Source organism: Lynx rufus, unplaced genomic scaffold (assembly GCF_022079265.1).
Source record: "Lynx rufus isolate CCGP_SWC_20201006 ecotype Redwood Valley unplaced genomic scaffold, mLynRuf1.p SCAF_5, whole genome shotgun sequence".
NCBI classification, from domain to species: Eukaryota; Metazoa; Chordata; class Mammalia; order Carnivora; family Felidae; genus Lynx; species Lynx rufus.
In genome coordinates this window covers 65,479,972-65,497,590 of record NW_025814867.1, presented here as the reverse complement: position 1 = coordinate 65,497,590, position 17,619 = coordinate 65,479,972, and the positions used below count along the sequence as shown (strand labels likewise).

The following is a 17,619-nucleotide window of genomic DNA, read 5'->3' as shown; positions in this document are numbered from 1 at the left end:
GTCACATATCAAATGGTGTCCACTTGACTGTTTAGGTATTGCATTGTTCATATTAGTTGTTACCCTCACTTGTGACACCTACAGATGAAGACTTTGGTCCAAGGCTATGCTTTGTGTAACCCTAGGGCAAGTCGCTTAACCTCTGAGCTATTTTTTCTCATTTATTAAATAAGCTGATATCTGCCAGGCCCACCAGAGTTGTTGGAGACCAAAAGTACATAATCTATGTTGAAACACTTTGTAAAGCAGTACAAATTTCAGGATTTTAAATTGGTTTTAGTTTGTTTTGACAAAGGACAGTTTGATAGACCTTGTTTTTCTTTATGCAAGCTGTATACTTGGAAATTATATGTTCCTCTAAAATGATTGTGTGAGTGTCCTACAGATTTCTAACTTTTTTCCTTAGATCACTAATGTGCTCAGATCTATTCACAAAGGCAGGATTAGAAGTGTCATCTCCAGCCATGGAGTGAATCTACTCACCACAGTAGGGCTTCCCAGGGAACATGAATTTTCATCTCTTGCCATGAGACGGTAGAAGGAGACAAGGACATTCCTGGTTTTCTGTGTGTCAGGCAATGATTCTCCTTACACTCTGACCCCAGTTTCCTTATCTTTATAGATTCCTTTACTAGGCATACAACAATAACACATGGCCAAACAAGAATGATTCTGGTACCGTAAGAGTTATAATCTAAAATATTCTACCACCTTCCTACCCGTTGGCTCTGAATCCCATTTAACATCAACCCCACTCAACCAATAGCTCTGCTCTAATGGTATTTTTCCTTCTCTGGATCCTTGTCCTAATTATTTCACATGCTACCATATGCCATTGTGCTTTTCCATTCATTAACTTTATTGGCTGCTGTCAGTTTCAACCTTATGTACTGTGCTTCCTGGGCTAAATGTTAAAGAGTTAAAATAATAAAATCTCTCGCCATGCATGAAGCCTTCTTCACAGCCTGACTTGCCAAAAAATGACCTAACCATGTTTTAATACCTCATTAATTTTACTTTTAATTTCCTCCAAGTGAAGCATAAAAAACGTTTACATATACACATTTGAAATGAACAATGATATGCGTTTTCTACCCCTTTTTTGCAATTAATGATTCTACACGTATGTCAAATGGAAATATATTTACTTGGGTTCTGCTTTCTAATGGTATTATATAGTACCACTTACTTGCCAAACATTTAACCACACCTGCTGTTAAATCTAGGCAATTCTCGGACTGAAGCTTTCATTTGCACTTGATATTTACCTAACCTTCATTGTACCTGTATGAGGTTTTAGCTTCAGTCTTGGCCACTTTATTACACTCTTTCCAGCAGCTAAGGACACTTTTGATCACTCCTGAAGTCTCATTGGGAGGGCTACTTTCCCTTTAGATTTAGCTTTTGGTAACATTAGATGTTTAACCTAATTCCTTCATGTTTCATTATTTCCTTTATTTTCTTAAAGAAACAGCATTAAAACATTCCTCCTGGCGTTAGATATCAATTGGTATCTCTTTTTCACTATGTCTCTCAAAAACCCGCATCTTGTATAGGTAAAATATTAACTTATAGTCCCCTGATAACTAAACTGCATTGGCTTAAGGTAGTGGGGGAGGATAGGTAACGATTAGCAGTCAACTATGCTCTCTCCCTAGAATCTGATTTGTATGGAGCGCTTCCTGTTTTGTTATGCATCCAACAATCAAGCTAACAAAGCACCATTGCCTTCCACTATTTTTATTTTCCTGATGTTTTGGAAAATTACACTGATAGATTATGTTCCCGAGCAGACTGCTGTTGTTTCTGCTCTTTGGAGTTGAGTCACTACACCACTTTCCTACAATGAGCCCCATTGTTTATTTTAAAGAAGAACAAAGAAAGCAATTTTTCTTCAGAAAGAAAACAGTTTCTCCTGCAACTTGCTTTCCTCTATTTGACAGTGTCCCATTGTTTAGCTACATGTTTAAACTAAATGGGTAAGCTAGCTATTTTGTCAAGTCAGAGAAGGGATCCCAAATCCACAATTGCAATCATCACTCCTATAGGCTCACAGGTTTTCAGATAAATGATTAATCAGGAAAAACAAATTAGCAGAGATAGAAGGGCATTAGTCAAATGGCACAGATAAGTGTTAGGGAGGCATATACAGCATATACAATGTAATGCTCCTCAACCTTCCTATACTACCAAGATGCTAGAAAAGTGCCAACTTCTAGAGGTCAGTGTCCATCAAAACACGAATGTGACATTTCAGAAAGAACTGCTTTCCACATGCAAGTTGAAATTCAGATGCTCTTTAGTAATGCTAGTTTCTAATAATTTTTCTTTTTAGAAGAGATTCTATTTTAAGAAGAAAAAAATCATGTCTGCCTTCTCTAATGTCTGGAGAGAAAAATCTGTTCTATAAACATATACAAACTAAAATAGTCTTTGTTCAAATATTAGGCTTTAAAATGGTGGTTTGTTCAACTTCAACTTGAGATATTTGAATATGGGGAGGGAACCTAGCTAAAAATCATATTTCTAGGGCAACATATCAAGAGATAGTGATTCACCCTGTAAGGCCCAGTACTCTGCACAGTCATGATTCCTGTACAGGTGGTCAAGGAGGAACCCTATTATAAAGGAACACCAGTCATCCAGACTTCCTCTTCTGAGCACCAGGATGTGGAATGCAGTTGCCAAACTATATCTTCCTGTGACTTCCCACTTCTTATCACCCTCCAAACACAGCAGAAACTCAAAGCTTTTCTATTAACCCTTAGATACCCCTCTGTCCCCTTTTTCCTAAATATAAATGAGAATTTTGTGATGTTTTATTTTTCCCATCAAGCATTACAATTTGTATTAGAAGTTTTAGAGAAGGTCATGTCTCCTGTTTTATGGCTGACTGGCACACCTTATTAAAAGTGTGCCCCATTTTTAAGAAAGCCCAAAATACCAATAGATTCATGGGGGAGGGGTTGGCCCGTACAAATGTGTACGTAGCCTATTTCAAGATGGATTGTGTCAGTTGTTGGGATGGTCCAAGGAGCCAGAATCAAATGCTCTAATACCACAAGGAGGGGAACCAGAGTCCAAGGCCATCCAGTGAGAACTAAAGGTAAAAGCAGATTTAATTTTAGCCATTAGGGTAGACAGAATTCAATATGCACAACATTTTTCAGGATTCAACTTGCATAAAAAGTATTCTTTTATATACACAAGACAGTAGGCAACTCTTAGCTCCTATGATGCCTTGGTGACATAGATAAAGTCACCCTCTCTAAATGAACACAACTTTGTGGGATCCCCACTGGGAGAGTGGAACACATTCAATTTCAGTCCCCTCTTTTCCCCTCAGCCCAGGTTCCTTCTACAGGGCCACCTGCACATCCTTCTCAACAGTCTTGCAAAGCGTTTCCTTTTTGTACATTCATCTGTTTGAAGGAAGGGTGCAGACAATTCTCTAAAATAATGGAAAGAGGGGCGCCTGGGTGGCGCAGTCGGTTAAGCGTCCGACTTCAGCCAGGTCACGATCTCGCGGTCCGTGAGTTCGAGCCCCGCGTCAGGCTCTGGGCTGATGGCTCGGAGCCTGGAGCCTGTTTCCGATTCTGTGTCTCCCTCTCTCTCTGCCCCTCCCCCGTTCATGCTCTGTCTCTCTCTGTCCCAAAAATAAATAAAAAACGTTGAAAAAAAATTTAAAAAAAATAAAATAAAATAATGGAAAGAAACACTTATTTGTGTTAGGTAGCCATCGCTTCCAAGGATGTAAATATAATAATCCCTGACTTCAATCTCTAGGGAGAGGTCTATTTCCATGATTTTGGTCTAAAACATTTCCTTTTACTGGGAGACCAGGGGAGTTTCCACGGGTGCTCGGGTGTGATGGAGAAGCTGCAGTATGCCAGCCTCCTGAGCCGGCTGCAGAGAGTGAAGGAGCAGTCCCAGGTGATCAATCAAGCAATGGCGGAGCTGGCAACCATTCCCTATCTACAGGACATCAGTCAAGAGGAGACGGAATTGGTAAGTGTTTTTCTTTGTTTAAGGCTTTCACAGGCCCCCAGCCAACAGAAGAATGATATGTCCTGAAAAACAAAATTGTGAGAATCAATGTAGTCTGAGGGCAACCTGCCCAACCCTCCTGAGGCATTTTAATAAAGAAATTGGAAATTGTAGAAAGATGTGTTTCTGTCTTTTATTTGCTCATGTCGACTAGCCTCCATTTTTATAGTAAGAACTTTGTGATGTGTAAAAACATGGAAAAGGGCTGATTACTCATATTGTGGGTCAGGCTTTTTGCTTTAAATAAAATATAATTTTGATAAATTATTTCTTAAACTCCCAGATGGGTTAGTATATAATTTTCTTGTAAGAGAAAGTAGAGAGGACAAGAGTAATTACTATATAAAAAACAACCCTACGAAATAGTCTTTATAGTTTTCTTATTCACTTCTAGCATCACATATATGTTGGCAGTGCGAACACACACACACACACACACACACACTGGTACATTTAGATAAAACAGTTGTTTCATTGCAAGGGAAAATGTAGTTAGACAAATGGCTTTTTTTTTTTAACTGAATTGACCAATTAACTCAGAAAACACAGAGCTAGTCAAAAATCAGTTGATGGACTATCTCACAGAAACAATCTTCAAACAGATGTGTCTATTATAACCATAATTAATATGAGAAATGATGGCTCCTCATTTGTAAAACTATTACTAACCAATGTGAGGGCCATTCGAGGAAAGGTAAAATTCACTGTATATGGAAATCCTAATGTGTTGTAAGGGAGGGCTCTTTACTTTGAGGCTTTAATTGAAGGTAGCTAAAACTAATTATAGACCTGAATTGAATTCACATAGCAAGGATGAGAACAGCCCAAACCGATCACCTGTAATTTTCAGGTAACTAAAGCAACCCTCCCTCTTTGAGCTTTTAAAGTTGTAACAAATTAATCCATCAAGAAGTGAACTGCCAACATTTATAATGTTCATCTGACCCTATAAAAAGGTATTATAAATACTGATATTCAAAGTATACAAAAGGGTCTGACTAGCTGAATGATAAAACTATGCGTACCAAAGTATTAAACTGTGGGGGGAGGGAGTCTAGTAATCAAGGAATTACTAAATCAAAACCGGCAATAATACTTTGTAAACCTTTATGGTTGTGCGCAGTGGAGCACCTTCTAAAAGGCTAAGTGTTTATCCTTCCATTCATAACGCATTCAGGAGTGCAGTAAGTATGGAGTTTTCAAAGTGCATATTATAGCCAATTTTAGATGATTAATGCTCCTCTGAGATAAGAGGAAGCAAAGAAAATGTTAATTTAAGAAGCTGGCACGGTGTTGATCCTGTCTTCCTAAAAAGTACACTCAAGATTTAAATGAAAAATACAGGGGAGTTTTCTGCACTTAGGTCTTCTTAACCACCTATCTGGAGCTTTTTTTTTTTTCCTCTGGAAATACTTACATTTCCAAATATATACACAGAGCATCAAACTAGCGTTATTGACATCCCTTACTCACATGTTGTGCAATATCCCATTATCTGAAACCTTGGAAAATAGGATTTCAGGGGTATTTTCATAATTTATATGCCTACTAGAAAAAAATGTAATGTATATGGACGTACATGTACAGGCCAAATATTTAAAAATCATGTATCTTACAAGATTTCATCACCTTAAGTAATAGATTTTACTTTCCAACTTCCAAGCATAGGTTAACCTAGAAAATAAATCCTGGTAATATCTTTTATGATGCTATATAAACAGTGACTGCTCAGTAGAAGAGTTTTGAGTGACTCAACTCTGCCCTCCTGCTTAAGCTCTGCAATATCTAAAGTACAGAGAGATTATCTAAGGGTTCATACTCTTTGATGGCACAGTGAACTGAACTGACATTTGTTCTTTTTTAGAGAACTTTCTTCTCTAGCTTTGAATATCGCATGGCTCGATGCAGCTTCATTACCTTACAACTGCATACGTAGCATGTAGATCAGATTCTTTTCAATTGGGACAAGGCAGTTTGGGGCAAAGGGTGGAATTTTTTAAACTTGCCTTTCAAAAAGGCAACTTGGTTATTTTGAAATTTTAGGAAATAAAAGGATAGTAAAAGAACTTAAATGAGCTAGATCCTTTAAAATGCAATAAAACAGCACAATTTTAGTATTGTCCTCGGGTGAGCTTTTGCATGAGGCCTAGAATTATGATACATTAGCCTCAGGAGAAAATACTAAAATGCGCTCATGTACTACATGCCATTTCCTGAGAGAATTAACTACCGCCTTCATTCTTTACAACCCAAATCTGTTTTTACAAAACAGCAACACTTACTACATTAAAACCTATATGTTTTCTACAAATCCTCAAGAAGAATCTTTCCATTGTTACAATATTTTATATCTGCAATAATACTTGGTAATGACTGAAGCAAAGATGAGGTGGCGATGTTCATTGTCGGAAAGATGAGTAATAAAATCATCAGCGTACAAATGATTTTTTAATTAGGTTTTAATCTGTGTATTTAGAGAAGTTATTTCTGTGTGAATTCCATGCTGATAATTTTTATCTTGGTGCCACAGCTGCAGTCACTAATGGCAGATGCTATGGACACCCTTGAAGGAAGAAGAAACGATAAAGAACGTGTGTGGAATACAATCCAAAAGGTAAAACTTTGAGCTGAAGGAAAAAAGATATATTATTCTTGGAGAAAATGTCCATCTTGGGTCAAATCTGTTTAGAAGATACAAAGAAAAGAAAGCTCTTCAGGTTGTTTTATTGTCTGTTTGGGTTTTTTAAATAAATGCAGCTATCTCCCTGGAAGTGTAACCAGAATCAAAATGGATTTATTTAATCTGTTTCCTCAGGTCTGCTCCTCCAGCAGATTGTGGTCATATGCTTTCATGGGTCTTCTTGTGCTCATTTTCATATTCTATTTTCATTATCTGCCTTCTCCATTATTGCTTATTGTAGATTTTTTAAGGCCCATTCATCAATGTTTTAGTCCACCTCCCAACACTTTCCCTATATTTTGTCACTTGAGGAAGAATGGCTACATTTCAGAGAACTACAGAAAAACTAGCACATTGATGCTTTGAGTGGAGGAGTAACATACTGGTTATTAGAAGTAGAGGAACAGTCAGGGTGCCTGGGTAGTTCAGCTGGTGAAGCAGCCAACTCTTGATTTTGGCTAAGGTCGTGATCTCATGGTTCATCCTCTCTCTCTCTCTCTCTCTCCCCCCAAAATAAAGAAATAATAAAACATTTAAAAAAGAAGTAGAGGAATAGTCTACAACCATACCACCCTGAATGCACCCAATCTCTTCTAACCTCGGAAGCTAAGCAGGGTCAGGCCTCGTTAGTACTTGGATGGGAGAAGTAGAGGAGCATCCCTTCATTGGTTACCTGAGTTAAATAAAACAAGGACAAAGATGCACCTAGCATCAGGTACTCGGAAGACTTGTGTGACACTACAGAGCTCTCTGACAATGTAGGAGGGAATAATGTTGGGTCTCCAGTCCAATTAAAGGTAATAAATTCTAGTCAGTCTACTCTCCATTCAGTCTCCTCCAATTACTGTGAGAACCCATAAAGGGAGACCTGGTGTCAGGAGATGTGAGAATAAACCAAAGAAGCCTCCGGTTTAAGAGGTAATAGTCAGCCATGAAGGAATCTAGTGCATGTGAGGAAATGGGTGTCTTCTGTAATCATTTCAGAGGTCCTATGGTAAAATACCTAGAACAGAAATTAACTGAATGCAGCAAATATTTGTCGACGATCTACTGTGCTAGAAAGAACACTTACGGATATTGTGCTGGACAATACAAACACAGCCCCTGCCTATATGAGCCTGACCATCTTGGAAAGAAGACAAGTATACAGCTACAAATTTACTGAATATTGTAGTTAAAAAGTGGATGTTCAATAATCTATAGAAACAAATAGGGAAATATGATCTGGTCTGGGAGGTCAGAAAAGCCATCTCTGAGAAAGTGATATTTATACAACATTTCAAGGATATGTAGTAGTTATCTAGGAGAAAAGGGAGATTTCTGCAGAGAAGGAAGAGTTTATGCCAAGAGCACAAAGAAAGCAGGGCACATTTAACAACTGAGAAAAAATGTTAAAGGAGCAAGGAACATATTTCAAAATGAAGTGCAGAAACGGAAGTCAAATCACAGAAAGACTTATAAATTATGTTAAGGATTTGGAATGTTTCAGAAAGCGTTTATCTGGAAAATGTTTCTGAGACATCTCTAGAGCTACAGTGGGAGAACAGATTGAGGAGCTATAGAAATGTGGGGCAGTCAGTTATAAGGCAATGGCCTGATCTATGGTGGTGGGTGTGGAGACGAAAAGAAGCAGACAGATAGAAGGAATGTGCAGGAAGCCAAATCTATAGGCCTTGTTCATTGAGTGCATAAGGGAGTTTAGAGAACAGGAAAAGTAAGAATGATGCCCAGACATTGGGCTTGAGTCACTGGGCAGGGAATGGCGAGAGGTTCGCTGGTACCATTTACTAAGGAAGAAAGCCCTTCAAAAGTGTAGCTTTGGGCTGAGACTGTAAACTCTTTCAGAATCCAGTCAGGAGACTTGAAAGGGAATTTAATATAAAGAATGGCTAACTAGGTATGTATGTCATTGTTAACTAGGGAACTGAAAAAGCAAAGGAGAACCATAAATTTAGCACAGAAGAAGCAATTAAAATGAGCAGCTACCACCCATTAGGGCTGGGAAATCAAAGAGAAGAGACTGGAATTACTAAAACTTCGAAATTTGGAGCAAGGACCCTGCTGGACCAAAACTTAGACCTCCCACTAGAAGGCATTGCTCAACTGGTGCTATTATCTCCACTCTTGGAGCGGAATCCTGAAGGGTTGAGATCCAGACTTAGGAGGGGGCACTAACTCACTGGTGCTGATGGGAGGGAGGGTGGCAGGAGCAGGGAGGGAGTGGTAATGGAGGTAATTGTGCAACTTTCGGAAACACTAGATTCACCTGCTACTACAGAAAAGAACACAACTTTCTGGAGCAAAGAAGCCTCGTTTCAGAGACGCTCACAGGAACCCCAAAGGGCAGGAAGTCAGAAGCAAGTCCCTCTTTTCTCCTTTGGCATTGCAATGCCCCTATATCACCTCCTAGTGATGGAGACTAACAACCAGCAAAACAGAAATGAGGTTTGCAGAGTTCCAGCCCCCAGCATCACAGAGTTAATCATAGAAGGGTGGGTTTGGAGTTAAGAGATTATGGGCTAATAACTGGCACAAAAATGCATTGAGCTTAGGGTGCTGGCAAGATATCCAAGGGAAAGTACAGGAGTCTGGAGTTCTGGATAAAAGACCAAATAGAGATTTTTTTAGTTGTTGGCAAATTGATATCAACTGAAATCATAAGAGAGGGTGAGATGGCTGAGAAAGAGCATAGAATAAGAAGAGAGCCTTGCAGAGCACATTCCAAACTTAAGAAGAGAACCATACAAAGGAGACTCAGAAGAAATGGCAAGAAGAATTGCAGCTGGAGGTAAACCAAATGCAATGCTGATGAGAGTCAAGCAAAAGAATCAAATATCTCTGTTCGCTATAGAAATCATTTTTTGGCATGAGGTTAGAAAACTAGAGTGCACAGGTCAAAACCAACTAGTCACCTATTTTTGTAAATAAAATTTATCACACACAGCCATGTCATTCATTTACATATGGTCTATATCACCTTGGCCAAGTTGAGTAGTTGCTAGAGAGGCTGTATAGCTCACAAAGCCTAAAATATTTACTAACTGACCCTACACAGAAAACGTATGCTGTACCCTGGTTTATAGCATTATCCATCCCAAAAGTATATACCTTTGTACACTACATCTTTGCACTTACAAATCCAAGTGATAATAAAGTGGCAGTCCGGCAATGAAATTCCAAGGACTAGCTAAAAAGGTGGAAGAGAAATTGACATTTGTCTATACCTACCTACATCTTACAGATAACCACCAATTCCACCTCACAATAAGGTAGTTTTTGATGCTTACATTCAAAGAAATGTTTAGCCTATGACTTCCCACTTTGCTGCTATTGCAGTTATTTATTACTGTGTCATCAATCACCCAAATATAGTGGTTTAGAATAATCAATATTATCTCTCACAATTCTATGAGCTGACGAGACTCAGCTAGGGGTGGATCTTGCTCACTGTCTCTCATGTAGTTCAATCAACTGGCTTCTGTGCCTGGGGCTAGAGTCATCTGAAGGCTAAGATGTACTAGACTACAACATGGCTCCCTCATATGGTTGACACAGCTGACTGGAGTGCCTACCCATGTGGCCTGTCCATGTGAATGAGGCTTTAAACAGCATTACAGCTGGGTTCCAAGAGGAAATATTTCAAGAGAAAGGAAGTGGAAACCACCAGTCTTCTTTAAGGCCACTTCCAGAACTTCCACCATATTCTACTAGTTGAAGTAGTTACAGGCCAGCCCAGATTCACAGGGTTGGAGGAATAGATTCCATTTCTCCAAGGATGAGTGTGTTCATGAGGAGAATGAAATGATAGCATCTATCTTGGAGACAAGCTTCAGCAGCAGAGCTATGGACCTGTGTCCTGTGCTGGAAAACACCTGCAAGCAAGAATCAGGAGGATAGTAATGTCAAGGCCTCTGAGGTTGGAACACTGCAGAGCCACTCTACTCAACCACTAGGTGTCTAGAAGGACTCACTGGTGAGCAGCTCATCTTTCCAAATTAAAAGCCCTGGTAATGATCCTAACTTTTTCTAAATGGAAGTTCCTGAGAGGTCTTTACGAAGATGTGAATGGGAAGGAACAGGGTGCCAAATTTTTCCCAAGGGCTTTTAATTTGGTTAATGTGACTCTACAGAGGATGATCATATCACTTTCAGACAATTCCGGTAGCAAGTAAGTAATTTCCTTTTACTGCTACAGAGTTAATTTGCGTGTGCAGAAAAAAATAATTAAAAAAACCTAATTGTACAAGCTACACTGTGTTCTGAGCCCACTAGAAGTTGATATCAGCATCACCACCTCTGAGATCTGTTATCTGTAATAGAAACAGCTGTTGTACCTAATGAAAACACTTGAAATTTTCATCTGAAGCAGCAGAATTATAGCAGCACCTCCTAGTTCCACGTACTTAAAGGGTCTGTCAGAATCCCCATTACCTAACACAATTTCCAGGGCTTCACTTTGTTATAGGTCTATAAAAAGCCCATCAAGAGGAAATCTGATTCATGAGTGCTGACCTCCTGTCTACATTTTTTTTCTTTGAGATTTCTTGAAGAACTCAGAAGAAGAAAGAAAGAGACAGTTGTGTTTTTTCCTAATTTACCAGGATGAAAATATATTCTTTATAGAGTTTTAGGAAAGTGGCTTTTGTTTTGGTTTGGCTTTACAGCATATTTCCTTTCCAGTAATTAACTCAAGAAAGATATATGTTTGTTGGTTTAGCTGTGCAAAAAAAAAAGCAGACTACGTCCAAAAAACGTAAATTTTCTTACGCTGGAAAGTTCCGTGCTACAGCAGGACGCTTTAACAAGGTTCAGTCCATAACAACAACAACAACAACAACAACAACAAAAGACAAAACAAAAAAGCCTGAGAAAACATAATCTTTTGAATATCCCAGAGGTCTTGTTATCGAACTGTTCATTCATGCATTCGCCCAACATTTACCGGGCATCTCCTGCAGGTCAGGCATTGTTCTAGACATCGGAGATACAGCCATGAAAAAACAGTACCATCACAATGTCTGCATTCTGAAGTAGATGCTAAACTACCTAAAGAAATATGCAATATATTGTAAGTAATGAATGCCATGGCTGCGGGAAGCAGGAAAGGAAAATGGAAAGTGCCAATGATTGCAACTGCACTAGAATAGTCAGGCCAGGATTCATTGAAGTGACGTTTGAACAAAAATCTGAAAGAAATGCAAGCCATGCAATATGTTGGAAAAGCATTCTAAGTAAAGGAAACAGCAAATGTAAAACCCTGAGATTAGAGAGGACCTAGCATGTACAAGGAAATACAAGGAGGGCTGGGGGACTGCAATAGAATGAACAAGAGACAAAAGATGAAGTGAGGAAACAGATGACATGATGCTTTGTCAGACAAAAAGCCAAAATCACTCTAGGCTGCTGAGATGAGAGTAGATTGGGGGGGGGGGGGGTGGGAGGGCAAGGGTAGAATCAAGGAGACTAGTTTACTGCAGCGTCACAAGAGGTGACTTGTACCCAACGGCAGAGGACTTGAACCTTGAAGCCAGGTGGTCACAGTGGATGTGAGGCCAAATGGGGAATTGTGGTGACTTCCATCTAATGTGGAATTTGACCATGAACCAGCACAATTTGTTTGTTTTCAATTCTCAAAATAAATTTCTTTCAATCTGGGCCTAAGAAGTCAAAAGGAATTTCTAGTTTAGTCTACCTTTATAATCCACCTATACAAGATCCACATCCTCTGTTCCTTAGTTTTTCATCTATAACCAGAAAGAATACAGAACCTAACTGCACATCCTTGACCCTTCAGCCCCCACTCATGGGACTTTGGGCAAGTCACAACCTTCTGAGAAACATAACGTGTTCAAATCCTTACCACCCTCAGAGTCTATGATTTCATGTTACCAAGCATTGAATCCTAAAGCCCATTAAAGCTTTATGAACTAGGCCTGAAGATAAATAGAAAAAGACGTCTTTAGAAAAAGGAGGCTTTAAAAAAAATGTGCCAACTGTTAAGTTGGAACGTTCCTATTTCTTTTCACCACAGAATCAGTTAAGAGAAACAGTTAAGCAGCACTCTGTCTTTAACTCGGAAGAAAAGTTATTTGCTTTTCCTTTACAAAGTCTAAACTTCACATTGAGAAGATCAGGATTTAATCTGGTACAACATATAAAGTACTGTCTTATTCTGATATACCTCTGGATCGCTGATTTGACCCTAAATGAGGAAAAATGAAATTTTGTTATTTTAAAAGTAACGAGAGAAAGACTCTGCCATATAATCATGGTCCTGTGAATTTTCATGAAAAGAAATAATACTTTACGTTCCATCAAATATTATAATATAGTACATCACAATCTTCAATGAATTCATCTAATGGAGTATATAGGTGGATGTTTAAAGACATCCATATGAACTTGTCCAAAATTATTTAGCTTTTTATGTTCCGTTTTACCTCAAAATCCTAACTTATAAATTGTACTCATCATCACACGGACGTGACATTCATTGATATACTAATTTGGTCCTTTAAGATGAAAATGGGATAGAATTGTATGTCACTTAGCAACTCTGTGCTGTTCAAGCCTGTTGATGTAGGCAGAGCAAGCAGGGGAGAATACAAATCTGGGAGATGGGCCAGGGGCAGTTGGTTGAGGAGGAAGAGAGAAGAGCAAATTGGAACATTTTATTTACTTTCCACATCAGCATTCAAACCTGAATCCCTCCAGAAACTCTTCTGAGAGAGATTGCACATGCGGCACTATCATTCATCGGCCAGTCATTTGGGCTGACTAATATGTGGTTAGGGCCTTCGGTTGTGTCTCTCTGAAAGTACTGCTGTCTTTTCAAAGATTCAGCAGCCGTACTACTCATTTGCAAAGCAGTTTTTCCAGCAATCAGGCTTTTCCTGTGTGTCTTGTTCTTTAAGGAGTCTCTGCAGATTTATTGCAATTTGATTGTGAATCTTCTCTGCTTCTGGTTATGGGCTTCCTCATTAGCATATCCCCAAATTCCTTTACAGTGTGTACTCTAAGCACTGCTAAGCAGTTCTGTCCATGGCATAATGCAGATCGTGTGGAGAAACCTAAGTGCTCTTGTTGCTGACCACACTGGGGAGAAGGACAGGGACAGACTATGAGGACAAGGAGAGAGAGGCAAGGCCCGAGAGGCAGAAGAGGCCAGGTGCCTAGGATAAATGGTCAAAGTTCCTGGGATAAGTGAGCCTATGCCAGCAGGTGTCCAGACAGCAGTTGTAGTGGAGGAACCTCCACCAAAGCCCGAGCAGACCTCCGATTGTGGTCAGAGGCTGAGCCCTGGGGCCATCGGACCTGCGGGGAGCATCTCCTCCTCAAATGTTGCACTCAGCAAAGCCAAGTCTAACCTGGAAAGTGGAGGAGGCCAAAAGCCTTGGTGCTGGCCATCTTCCCAAGCTCCAGTGTGATCGTCCAAATCTAAATGACAAACTTTAGTTACCATTTAAACCAAACAACATCTTTCTCCTCTTACTTAATGGAAAAAAAGTGTGTGGTTAATTTGTTAAACATTTTCAGCCAACTGTATTTGCTGGTCACTTATTTCCCACCTGTGCGCGGTCTTCCCTACAAAACTGGGAATACCTGTTTTATGTACTTTTTTGGTTGAAAATATTCTAAAACTTTAATGATCTGGCAAGAAATTTCTGCAGCAGAAGCATTTCTGGGCAGGAGTCAAATCCTAGCATGGCCTCATCCAGAGAGCATGTACCCAGGAGCTTTGCCAGTTCTCACCAGGAGTGTATCAAGGGGCAAACAAAGCTAACTGCCATTGTGCTCACATGCATAATAAAATACTGTGTCAGTCAACAGATGATCAAACTATGTTAGTCTCTTTGAAGTTTGCCTTTGAATAACTATCACAATTTAAACAAGCTATAGAGAAATTTATTTCACATAAATAACTAAGTTAATTAATACTGTGATGATGGCAAATATTATCAGTGATTACCATTGATCTTTTAATATTGTGCCAAGCACTTCATCAAGTTATCATATTTAATCATTGCAACAACCCTGTGAGGGAGATGTCATTACTTCTCCTTTGAAAGGTGAGGAAAGGAGCTTTGTAGAATTAACAAGGTAACAAACCTAAGTTTGTAGTGACAGGGTTTAGTTTTGAGTCAGATTTGTTTGGGTGGATCAAAGGCTCCATTCCTAATCATTAGGTAGAGCAGTTAATGTTAAACCAAATGCAGCTACTAAAAGTCAATGGCACAAAGAATATTTTCTGACCCAGGTGCAGATTCTGTAAGACAACCAGTGAGACAACCCTCGAGTCTCCCTTTCAGCAGCAAGTTGAACAGGAGCATCAGAGGCTATGGTAGGCATCCTCCACCCTTCTCTGGATCACAGCTGACGGGCCCAGCTGAGGATGTACCCAGACAGCTCTGCAGCCGCTGCCTGACCAAATCCAAACCCTGGAACCCACTGTCCCCTGGATCATCTGCTCTTACTGTCTTTTCTCATCATCCCTCCTTCTATAAACATCGTGTTTAGGTTGGCTCTGATAGCTCACTGCTTTCCCTCTTCCTGCCATATCAGAACTTCAAGGGAACAGCTTGGAAGTCTGGTCATTCCTATAGTGTACTTACTGTCAATCTGAGGGTCACCCTCTGGTAAGTTATCTGAATTATTCAGAAATGCAACCTGTCAATGATACCGCAATTTCAGAAGCACATATTGCCATAACTCCTCCAGGCTTTATCCTCACAGCCCAGAAGCCTTGAGACTGGAACTGGGTAGCACATTTCTCACTCCTTCACTTCCTGGGATTCCCTCCCTGCCTGTCCCACTAGTGAGCTGATAGAGGAAGGTAACTAAAACAGAAATTGGAAATGCTTATATTTAGTTTTTTAATGTCTATAAAAACTTTTCAAAATGCATCTTTCAGAAGTTCAGTGAAATATCTGGGGCAAGGGAGGGGAGCGTATATCTCAATTCTATTTTGAACCGAAGAGCGAGTTTGCAGTTCATTCTAAAAGTTACTCTCCTTAAATTACCAAAGGTGTCTTCTTTGCTTGGCAGCCCAGCATTTTATTGCATGTATTTTATACATTAAGTTTTGCAATACTTTATAATTCTGGAGAATAACACAATAACAGCTTATACCACTTGGTAGTTAAATGAACCATAGGACATCTTCCATTCTGTATTGAAAGTGGGATTAATACAGAGTTCAGAGCAATTGACTTGTAGCTCATTCAATCATTCACAGTGTACTCATTATACCTTTCATCTTTTGGAGAAGGGCAGAAATGAAAGTGCCTTTACATGCAGCCCTAAAGGAAGGTATGGGCCATTTCTCATTCTGATTATGACTTTCTTAAAACAGTGTATGTGGAGGAGGGGGAAAGGCTATAATCTAAAACACATACAAATGCCATAAGCATAAACACACCCTTATCTCTTAGCATCATCAAAACTGTGTGTGTGTAAACCTTATGTGTACTCTGCTGAAAATGGTTTTCTGCTTGAAAGAAGATTCTGGAGACGAGAATGAATGGCTGACCAAAGGATAACTATAGGCCTGTATTAGAGATCCTAACCTAAAAATAAGACAAAATTAAGCCCTCTCATTGAATTCGAAGAAACCCAAAAGATTTTTAACTTCCCAAGACCTCTTATGCAGAAAAGACCCCTTCAGCTTCACAGTGATTCGCTTAATCACATTAACATAGATATTTAGAAGCAGCTGGAAAAACTGATTCAAGAAATGGTAGTATGTCTGCTATGTACTATCCTGAAGTACAGGGGTCAAAAATTATGTTTTTTAAAACCATGATAGAGGAATTCCACTTCAGGAAATGGAGTAGATATGCTTTTTCCTACTTCTCCCATTAAGTACAACTAAAAGCCCTGGACATTACATGTAAAACAAACACAAGACTCTGGAAGGTGGAATGAAAAGGACTGACAACTGAGGGACATGGAGACTTGAGGAATGACATTATGGTAAGTTCACTGTTTTTTTTTTTTTCCTCATACATACTACACTCGTTGCTGAAGAAGCTACTAATCCAGAAACACTAACATGTGTAGACAAAACAAGCCCCAACAAAAGCCTACCCTCTCTAGCCAGAGGACAAGGAAAGAGGAAGCCTCGTAAAATGGAAAACTCTTAGACGATAATCACTCTACTCCAGCCAAACATCACAGAAAAAAAAAAAAAAACAAAGGTGCTCCAACACCCACCCATGTCGGCAAAGCACAAGTAAAGAGTCAGACTTCTACTCTCACTAGGCTATAACAAGATATCCCAGCCTTCCCACTCTAACAGGGTGGTGTCAGAGAACACCAGATATGGAGCCTGGACTTCCATCTCCACTGGGTGATAAGGCACCACTTCCTCCCTTCCCTCTGCTGGTGTGGTGTCAGAGGAGGCCTAGTAGACAATCAAGAATTTTGCCACATGCCAACAATTATGAACCTGCCTCCTCCACGTGATGTCAGTGGAGGCTGCATGGCAAGCCCTGATGTGAGATTGCTACCTCTCCCAGCTAGGGAGGTATCAGTGAAACCCTAGTGAGGAGTTTGAATGCTCATCCTCACCCAGAAGTAGTGAGGAACCCTTCCCTCAGGAGTCAATGAAGGCTGAGTGGGGAACCTGAACTTCCATACCCACCTAGCAGTGACAAGGCAGTACACCTCCCATCCTCTGCCATAGCAGTGTCAGAAAAATCCAGCTAAATGAGAAGGTGTGAATGAGATCCAGAACTTCGTATCATAATGCCCAAAATGTCCAGATTTCAACTGAAAATCACTGATCATACCATGAACCAGGGAGATCTCAAATTGAATGAAGACCATCAATAGATTCTAACACAGAGATGATAGAGATATTAGAATTATCTGACAAAGATTTTAAAGCAGCC

General features: G+C 39.7%; 1 protein-coding gene across 1 annotated transcript in view; it reads left to right on the top strand.

Moving 5' to 3' along the window:
- SPATA16 (spermatogenesis associated 16) overlaps positions 1–17,619 on the top strand; it is a 231,875-nt gene that overhangs the window by 190,856 nt on the left and 23,400 nt on the right. The window contains exons 8-9 of the mRNA XM_047098622.1: positions 3,844–4,008; positions 6,578–6,661. Of these exons, the coding sequence (XP_046954578.1) occupies positions 3,844–4,008; positions 6,578–6,661 (249 nt within the window). The remainder of the gene's footprint in view (positions 1–3,843; positions 4,009–6,577; positions 6,662–17,619) is intronic.